Genomic DNA, 10044 nt, shown 5'->3' with positions numbered 1-10044 from the left:
TACCGGCTGCGGTTAATTTCTCATCGTGTGTGTTTAATAAAATGAATCTGTAGCTGTGATTGTCTGTCAACATTGATCCATTGTCCAGACCTACCACGGAAGAACCATCGACACAGCAGAAATACAGTGTAACCCAACCATCAAACATCCTGAATCAATTACATCATTTACATTTTTATTCAGTATTCGATTGGTCGGGGAGAGCTAAGGAAACTGGGATCAAAGTGTTTCCTTTTCTCATTTGTGAAATAAAAGTTGCAGCATGTCAAGGTGCGTCCCTGTGTGAATACGCTTCTGGTTTTAAATTACTTTTTTTAATCCAAATGGGGAATAAACCAAACCATTTTCATCAAAGCAGAGCACAAAATTACCTCCTCCTGACTGTACTTACTCTAATTGACATGGATCATAATGGATTCAATTACTTCATCCATTATGGTAAATATTCCCTGACGGGATAAACAACAAATAAGAAAATGAAAGCAAGAAAGAAAGATCTACAGGAAGAGAGAGAGTAAACTTACCAAAATAATGAACAAAATAAGAAATAAAGGAACATCAAGAAAGAATGAAAGAAATATAATTGAATCCATTTTCCATCCATCCACATCCATGTTAGAATATCGGTGGTTTTCACATTGGAAATAATCCACGATTCTAGAGAACTTTTTGGCTAACTAGATATTAAACCATTTAGTATAAAATACTTTCAAAAACAAACTATATTTCTCTGCTTGATTAAAAGGTATTTTATAGCAAAATGTTGAGATTTATAAAGAGAGAGAGGGAGAAAGGATGGAATAGAGCCAGATTTTGACAATATACAACCAAAAAGAAAGCTTACTCTGGGTCAATTTATGCTTTTGTTATATCTTTAAAAGAGAATGGAAGGCAAAATGCTAATTTTAATAGATTAATCTCCATTTACCAGCCTTCATTATGAAGCAGAGATAAAGTAATACGATTTATGCTTTATTGTTTCTCATCTTCAGTAGTTCTGAAAGTTACGCTTTGAAACCTACATCGATATTGATGTTAAATTTGGAGTCTACGGAAGTTCCCTCAAGTGGAATTATTCCAGTTAAGTTCAAAGCCTCGGAAAAGTTTCCCAACACAGTATGATACTTCCGCTCTAAATTACCTCCCTCTCTGTTTAATCTGTTCAGTAAAGTTTTTTTCCCAAAGCGGTATGTCTGCTCTAATCGTCCGATCTCTCCATTTAATCAGTGTAGTAGTAGCTGAACTGGTTGAACTCAGTGCCATCCGATACTTTCAGCTTTAAAAAGGCACCTAGTTTACCACCAGGTGTTAATGATGGGTCAGAATCTACACTTGAGTGACATCACAAATCGATGTGTCCACCCAGATGGACGATGGATGGATCTATCCTTTGTACATCTCTCTCTCTCTCTACACGCCCACTTCCCATTTGCGCCGTCACTAATGGGTTGAAATGGAAATGGCTTGTAATGGAAAACCAGTCTGAGTCATTCTGCAGCCGAGGTCAGGTAAATAGTTTGGCTCACTCATTCTATCACCCAAACCTTCTTCTACTGTTGACAATGTTCACACGTGTTCGTTATAAGTACACTTCTACCACTCTGAATGAATACGTAGGGCTGTGCGATTAATTTAATTTTGATTGCGATTTAGATTTTTGCGTCAAAGGAACACCTAACTAATATAATCTTGTTTCAATTATATCATTTTTATGTTTTGTATAAGAACAGCTGGATACATATTTTAACATTATTTTCTATTTGAACATTTTCTTCTTGACCATTTTGTATCGTTTTTAAGGCAAAAGTCCTCAGTTACAAAGTGTTTTTTGGAGAGAAACGAATAAATGCATCAGGTTTTCAAACTCAAAAATATTTTTTTGAAAAATCATGATTTGAATATCGACCAAAATAAACGTGATGGTGACTTTTTTTTCCCACAATTCAGCAGCCCTATGTGCATGTAGACCTATTTCCGGACCCATTTCTCGTTTACGTTGAGACTGGGCCATGAACTCATCTGGGGCCGATAATCCAACGGCGCTCCGTACCTGCGATGACGTCGTCGGCGCCGCCCACCGTGAGCAGCAGGTGCCTGACGAGGCCCACCCGGGTGCAGGTGTGCCTGTTGCGCAGGCTCCGGCGCAGCATGGCGGTGAAGGTGGCCCACACCTGGGCCTGGGTGGGGGCGGGGCAGCGCCGGAGCAGGTCCAGCATGCACAGCACGCCGTCGGCCTCCTGGATCAGGTGGTTGGTCTCCAGGTCAAACTCACCCCCCACCAACTAGGGGGGGGGGAGACGTGAGGGAGAGCGGTTGAGAGAGTCGGAGAGAGAGGGAGAAAAGGGCGCATGGGGACGGAAAGGAGGGTTGGGAGAGAAGGATCAATGGGGAGAGGAAGAGGAAGGGAGAGGGTGAGAGAAGGATCAACGGAGTGAGGAGGAGGGAGGGTGAGGGTGAGAGAAGGATCAACAGAGTGAGGAGGAGGGAGGGTGAGGGTGAGAGAAGGATCAACGGAGTGAGGAGGAGGGAGGGTGAGGGAGGGTGAGAGAAGGATCAACGGAGTGAGGAGGGAGGGTGAGGGAGGGTGAGAGAAGGATCAACGGAGTGAGGAGGAGGGAGGGTGAGGGAGAGTGAGAGAAGGATCAACAGAGTGAGGAGGGAGGGTGAGGGTGAGAGAAGGATCAACGGAGTGAGGAGGAGGGAGGGTGAGGGAGGGTGAGAGAAGGATCAACGGAGTGAGCAGTTGGGAGGGTGAGGGAGGGTGAGAGAAGGATCAACGGAGTGAGGAGGAGGGAGGGTGAGGCAGAGAGAAGGATCAACGGAGTGAGAAGGAGGGAGGGTGAGGGTGAGGGTGAGAGAAGGATCAATGAGAGAAAAGAGAGAGAGAGAGTGAGAGAAAGAGAGAAAGAGACAGAGAATTAGAGAGAGAAAACCAGCTGAAAACTTCAGATTAGATTAAAAGCACCCCGCTTAAACTGAAAGCTGTGTTAGATATCTCAGACGGGTTGCGAGGGGTGGGCGGGGCCAAGGAAGGAACCGACCTTTCGTCGCACCACTACGACCACCACCTCTTCGTACTCATCATGAACCACCGCTGCCCTGGTGAGTGCAGGAAGCAACAAGCCACCATCTGCTTCTCAGAGCTCAACAGGCATGAAATTGCTCCTCTCTCTTAAAACGTCTACCGTGGTGCGGGAGGGTGGGGGTGGGGGCTGGTCGAGGCGTGGGGGGGGGGGGGGGGGGGGGGGGGGGGGGGGGGGCAACACGGGGGCCAACAGAACATTAGAGTGACTGATGGGCTGTGACGAGGAGGATGAGGAGGGCTACGCGTTAATGGCGTGGATTTAATTCAAACTTTCCGCTACGAAGACGAACGGGCGGCTGAGAGGGTGTAGTAGAAACGAGCTGAGAATAAGCCGAATACGTTTAATTTGATTAAGTGTGCATTTCGTTCAATCTTTGTTTAACCAAGCGAGTCCCATATTAATGAAGGATCTCTTTTTTTTTTTTTTTCGAGGAAAACCCAACCGAGACTTTCACAGAATAGTATACTTGACGCCATTGCTTCACACATGAAACCGGGTTTCAACTTAATTTTTTTACCTAAAGAACCTGCAATGTCACTCACACAGAGACTTCCATGGGCAGCTGACACGGTTAAAACTGAACCAATGGTCTCCACTTACATTATTTGCATATGTCGTCATTCATTTTGTTGTGCGACGTATGTGGACAGAGATTATGATGATGATGATGATGATGATGACGATGATGAAGAGGGAGTGTGGTTTGGCAATGATTGAGGCGGAGTGGCGTGTGACAGTCAGAATCGGATCATAATTTCCTAACCATGACGAGAACGAGTCGCAGTCGCTGGGACTAAAGATAGTCGCCGTGACAACGGAGATGCTAACTGGAACGATTAGAGAGACTTATTTATTTTCACACTGTCATTAACAGTGACACACGGAATCAAGCACACACACACACACAAAGACACACACACACAATCCGCTTCACCCATCAGGTCTCCGTCACGATATTCTCGGTTTACCTACCCTTTAATGTTTAATTTAATGAAATGCTTAAATGCCACTATGATTTTATGTAGATCCTTATGGAAATACCATATTAAATAGAAATCCTCCTATTCAGCCAATGAGACGGAGGTTGTACCACAGAATCCATTAACCTCCACGCGTAGAAAGATCACACGGTTTTTATATCAGCATCGTCTGATTGATTCTAGATGTTCCTGCAGGGCTAGTCTGGCACTGCAGATTCAGTGACGACCTATAGGCGGTTCCTGGCCCAATTGGGTCCCCACGATTCTCAAGTTTCATCGATGACCTCGAAGAATATGAAGAAATGAAACGCTTGCCTGTAACCATGACAACCGATCAAGGGTCCAGGCAACTATGAATAGCACACTCCTCCAACATCACCGTCTTAATCACCACCTGCAACCACCAACATCATCACCTACACCTACACCACCACCCTCCGACGGCAGCCACAGCTGGGTAATTGCCGGTATGGATTAACACAATGAAACTTTGGGATAATCGCTAGTGCTTCACACAAACATACTTTATATATCCGTGCTGATTAGCCATTACATGCACAGTATATCAAAATCCCCCCCAGTAAAGTGGCTTCACAAGTGGGGGTGTCCACTCTCCACACAGAAGAATGATGGATACATCAAACTACTCCTACTGCCAGCTATTCGAAGTGTAATTTACTTTTCAGTGCTTCTGTACCCACTGGGGCCCCACCCTGCTAGCCCCACCCTGCTAGCCCCACCCTGCTAGCCCCTCCCTGCTAGCCCCTCCCTGCTAGCCCCACCCTGCTAGCCCCACCCTGCTAGCCCCTCCCTGCTAGCCCCTCCCTGCTAGCCCCTTTGTGCTAGCTCCTCCCTGCTAGCCCCTCCCTGCTAGCCCCTCCCTGCTAGCCCCTCCCTGCTAGCCCCACCCTGCTAGCCCCTCCCTGCTAGCCCCTCCCTGCTAGCCCCACCCTGCTAGCCCCTCCCTGCTAGCCCCTTTGTGCTAGCTCCTCCCTGCTAGCCCCTCCCTGCTAGCCCCTCTGTGCTAGCTCCTCCCTGCTAGCCGCTCTGTGCTAGCCCCACCCTGCTAGCCCCTCCCTGCTAGCCCCACCCTGCTAGCCCCTCCCTGCTAGCCCCTCCCTGCTAGCCCCTCCCTGCTAGCCCCTTTGTGCTAGCTCCTCCCTGCTAGCCCCTCCCTGCTAGCCCCTCTGTGCTAGCCCCTCTGTGCTAGCTCCTCCCTGCTAGCCGCTCTGTGCTAGCCCCTCCCTGCTAGCCCCTCTGTGCTAGCTCCTCCCTGCTAGCCCCTCCCTGCTAGCCCCTCCCTGCTAGCCCCTTTGTGCTAGCTCCTCCCTGCTAGCCCCTCCCTGCTAGCCCCTCTGTGCTAGCTCCTCCCTGCTAGCCGCTCTGTGCTAGCCCCTCCCTGCTAGCCCCACCCTGCTAGCCCCATCCTGCTAGCTCTAAACTGCTAGCTCCTACCTGCTAGCTCCTCTCGGCTAGCTCCTCTCGGCTAGCTCTAGAGAGAGACCAGTCTCATGCTAGGGATTCTTATCCTCCGCAAGAGGGAGCTTCCTCCATCTTCAGGATGAAGAAACCACCTAGCTTCCACTTTTGATGTCCTATTTCTTTCTTAGCGAAAGAGCTGGAAGGGAAGAAGGAAGGGTTTTCCCCTTCACTGTGCTTCCGACATTGATAATATAGAATAGGTAATTAGTTATAGATAAAAAACATATTCTCCAGCTGTTCAAAGCCACAAAGCCCAGATTCACCTCTGAACACAAACACAGGACTCCCGAGTATCGTAGCATCTAGTTGACAATGCATTGACCTGTAGGGGGCTAGCCCTCCATCAGGCTAGTGCTCTAGCGGGCTATTGCTCTAATGGACTAGCGCTAGCTCCAGTCTAGCTCGAGGTCAGCCTGTTCATCATTACTTTATAAAACATCTAAAGGTCACAGCAGTAAAAAAAAGGTCAAGCCAACAGGAGCGAGCGAGGGTGGGCGAACGAGACTAACAACAGCTCTGATTCGCATGCCAGTCCCATCACTTTGATTAATGGCCTCAACGTCAACGCTAAACCCGGCTAATGGCTACGCTCTGATCCCAGCATGCTAATAAGCTTAGTGTCTGATCTCCGGCATGACAGCTCTGTTTGGCGGTAGCGTGCTGTGCTGTCGTATGCTATAATGGGCGGTTATTGGCAAGGAAGTAGTGGGAGTGGTTTTTATTTTACCTATCACAGAACTTTGACCTCCTTTAAAGATTTGCTGCTACGAGAGAGAGAGAGAGAGAGAGAGAGAGAGAGAGAGAGAGAGAGAGAGAGAGAGAGAGAGAGAGAGAGAGAGAGAGAGAGAGAGAGAGAGAGAGAGAGAGAGAGAGAGAGAGAGAGAGAGAGAGAGAGAGAGAGAATGCCAGCACCTTCAGATTCAAGGCCAAGTGACACTGTGCACACTTCATAGAGCTACATTATAAGCATCCAGTACAACATGTACCCTATAGAGAGGTTATTGACATTGCAAACATTGCATCGGATGCATGATTGGACATATGTATGTGTAGAACGCCTCATCACATCATGTATGTCCTGAGATTTGCCACAGCTTGGCTATAAAATGTAGAGGAGACACAAAAGTCTTAAATTAGCTGATTTGTAACCAATGTGCAGTACTAAATCATAAAATGACCATTGATATGTCCTCAGTGATTTAGGAAACATGCCACAGCGAAATACCGGCTTCCCTGATAACGATGCTACGTCCAGAATGTTCTGCTTTGAAATATCTGTTCCGGGTGAGCTAGGAAGTAACTGGTTTTTACCTTCAAAGAAATCTGCCCTCCTTTAAAAGATGCATTTTGCTGCTACACACATTTTCATTTATATGACGCACACACACACACACACACACACACACACACATACACACACACACACACACACACACACACACAGGGAGGGAAGGAGGGAGCGAGACAGACGGAGACAGAGAGAGACAGAGGCATGCATTCTAAAGAGAAATAGGTAACAAGTAGTGGGCTACACGGAGAGAAGAGTGAAGAAGAACTGCAGCGAGGCAGAAAAAGAGAGAGAAATTGAGTGGGAGAGCGGCATAGAGAGGTATAAAGTGATGCTCCTAGGAACAGAACAAACGTTCACCTTAACGGCCACATCAACACACACTCTCTTGCCTCAAAGGACAGGCAGGGCGATACAATCTGGGAAAGAGGGAGAACAAACATAAGGAGGAACCAAATCATGAACATCAGGAAAAATGAATGAGAGAATGCTGGGCTGGGCTGAACATCTGTAAATAAATTATTTTGTGTGTTCTTTTGTGTAACTGTGTAATGGAGTGTCAGCTTGGTAGAGAGTTCCCACAAACAATCTTTCAACCTTGCACTGACCTTAAGGAAGAAGAGAAAACGTGCTGGGATATCACTTTCCCAGTTCTAAACTCAAACCACTGCTGCTCTTTTCACCCCACAACAACAGGAAGTGTTGAGGTGCAAAGGCTGGTGTGAGGTGTGTTTCCTTACTGAAGCTGTCAGAAGTGTGAAGTCATCTCTAAAATCTTTTGGCAGTTGGTTCAATGATTAATAAATAAATATAGAGACAGCTTTCAGATGCTGGTTGGATGTTGATGGGATTGTTTGTCCTCAGAAATTATAATACTATTATTACATTCCCCAACTTTGAAAAAAAAAATATTCAAATCATAAAGTTAGTTTCAAAATTGTATTTTAAAAGAAAAGTGTGTGTTTGTGCCTGTGTGCTTGTGTGCACATGCGTGCCTGCGTGCCTGCGTGCGTGCGTGCGTGCGTAGCTGCTGATTTGATGCCCGCGTTCGAGAGAGCGTTAGGCTTCATGGACACTTATAGTTGAACACAACAGTGTTTATGTGTGGATGTGTAGTGCTCTGGCAGGGGCATCGGCCGATTTTGGACATCCACGTCCAAGAGAGAGATAATCTTCCCACATGGTGTGTGGGATACACAACGGTGCTAAAAGAATATCACAAAGTTAGTCACATAGGGTTCGAATTCAAGCTGAAAAGGGGGGGTTCACATACACTTTAAAAAGGCATAATCTCTAGAGCTGTTTGTCCTTTCTATGCTGCTGTAGCCCATTATGAGCTGCCGGGCAGATGACCTGCTCCTCATGTCGATACCAAGGGCTCATCCTCAGGTAACAAAAGACAACAAGTCTTATTTGCCTGGACTATACGCTGAATAAAACATACTTGTGAATGTAGTATTACATTTCTGCAAAGTCTGTTTAGTCTGTAACAAAATGTATTCAGAGATTGTTATACATTATGTTGTGTTCCATAAGCCAAGGTGAAACAAAGGTATTGTGTTGACTGCAGAGCGTAGGGAGGTATCTAAGTAAAAAAAGAAATTGACTCTTGTACATCTCAATATCACTAAGCAGACTGTTAGTTGGAGATTAGCTGGAGACCAGCTCCTTATTAAAACCCAATCAAGGCAAATTTGTATTCTAAATAAAGACGTAGAAAGTGTGTGTGTGTGTGTGTGTGTGTGTGTGTGTGTGTGTGTGTGTGTGTGTGTGTGTGTGTGTGTGTGTGTGTGTGCGTGTGTGTGTTTGCGTCTGTGTGTGTTTGTGTCTGTGTGTGTTTGTGTGTGTGTGTGTATGTGTGTTTGCGTCTGTGTGTGTATGTGTGTGTGTGTGTTTGCGCGTGTGTGTTTGCGCGTGGGTGCGCGCGTGTGCGTGTGTGTGTGTGTTTGCGTGTGTGTTTGCGTGTGTCTGTGTGCGTGTGTGTGTGTGTGTGTGTGTGCGTGTGCGTGTGTGGCCAACAGATGGACGAACAGAACGAGTAGATTGCCTGGTTAATGGAGGGGTGGGGGAGGTGGGGGAGATGGGGGAGGTGGGGGAGGGGAGGGGGAGGTGGGGGAGGGGAGGTGGAGGGGTGGGGGAGGTGGGGGAGATGGGGGAGGTGGGGGGGGCGGTTATTAGCAGCTCAGATGTTTATCATTAAAACAGCATCCCTGTTGCCCATGGTTACCGCCGTGGGGCTGGAGTTTATTCATTAGTAAAGTTGGATTTGAGGGAACAGACATTTCAAAGACACTCTAGAGAGTGAGTGAGTGAGTGAGTGAGTGAGTGAGTGAGTGAGTGAGTGAGTGAGTGAGTGAGTGAGTGAGTGAGTGAGTGAGTGAGTGAGTGAGTGAGTGAGTGAGTGAGTGAGTGAGTGAGTGAGTGAGTGAGTGAGTGAGTGAGCGAGTGAGTGAGCGAGCGAGCGAGCGAGCGAGCGAGTGAGTAGAGTAGAGTAGAGTAGAGTAGGGTAGGATAGAGTAGAGTAGAGTAGAGTAGAGTAGAGTAGGATAGAGTAGAGTAGAGTAGAGTAAACAGACAGACAGACAGACAGACAGACAGACAGACAGACAGACAGACAGACAGACAGACAGACAGACAGACGGACAGACGGAAAGGGAAACAAGCAGGCAGAAAGTCAGGAAGAACATGGAGTGATATATATCAAGAACGCAGGAAACAGAAAAAGTTACGGAAAGAACAAAAGAACAAATTTAAAACGTAAAACAAACATTCAAAGTACAAAAGCCCTGAACAGAGCAGGAGGTGCTTGAGAGTGAAGAGCTGCTGTAGAACCGATGTTGGTATTTCACCAGGTATGTGTGCTTTTGTTAAATCAAACACGTGTGAGTTAAGTATCAACGCGCTTGATTAAACACAACCTCTCGAGATGGGAAACTCAATTTGTGACAGAAGGCTGAGAGACAGAGAGAGGAATGACAAGAGGGAGGGATGGAGGTAAGGAGTGAGGGGAGGAGGCTGGGATAGAGGGAAAGATGAAGGAGGGGGTGAAGGAAGCAGGGCAGGAGGGAAAGGGGGAGGGATTGAGGGGAGGAGGGATTGTTCGATAGAGGGAGGGAAGGAGGGAGGGAGGGAGGGAGTGAGGGAGGGAAGGAGGGAGGGAGGGAGGGAGGGAGGGAGAGAAGGAGAGAAGGAGAGAAGGAGGAAACTC

The 10044-nt window shown here is 47.1% G+C and overlaps 1 protein-coding gene across 1 annotated transcript in view; it reads right to left on the bottom strand.

Annotated features, from left to right (window-relative positions):
• LOC115561051 (neurobeachin-like) overlaps positions 1–10044 on the bottom strand; it is a 56083-nt gene that overhangs the window by 26085 nt on the left and 19954 nt on the right. Inside the window, exon 2 of the mRNA XM_030380838.1 lies at positions 2051–2282. Coding sequence (XP_030236698.1) covers positions 2051–2282 — 232 coding nt within the window. The remainder of the gene's footprint in view (positions 1–2050; positions 2283–10044) is intronic.

This window comes from Gadus morhua, chromosome 16 (genome assembly GCF_902167405.1).
Source record: "Gadus morhua chromosome 16, gadMor3.0, whole genome shotgun sequence".
Taxonomy (NCBI): Eukaryota; Metazoa; Chordata; class Actinopteri; order Gadiformes; family Gadidae; genus Gadus; species Gadus morhua.
Note: the sequence above shows the minus strand (reverse complement) of the source record. Positions and strands in the feature narration are given on the sequence as shown.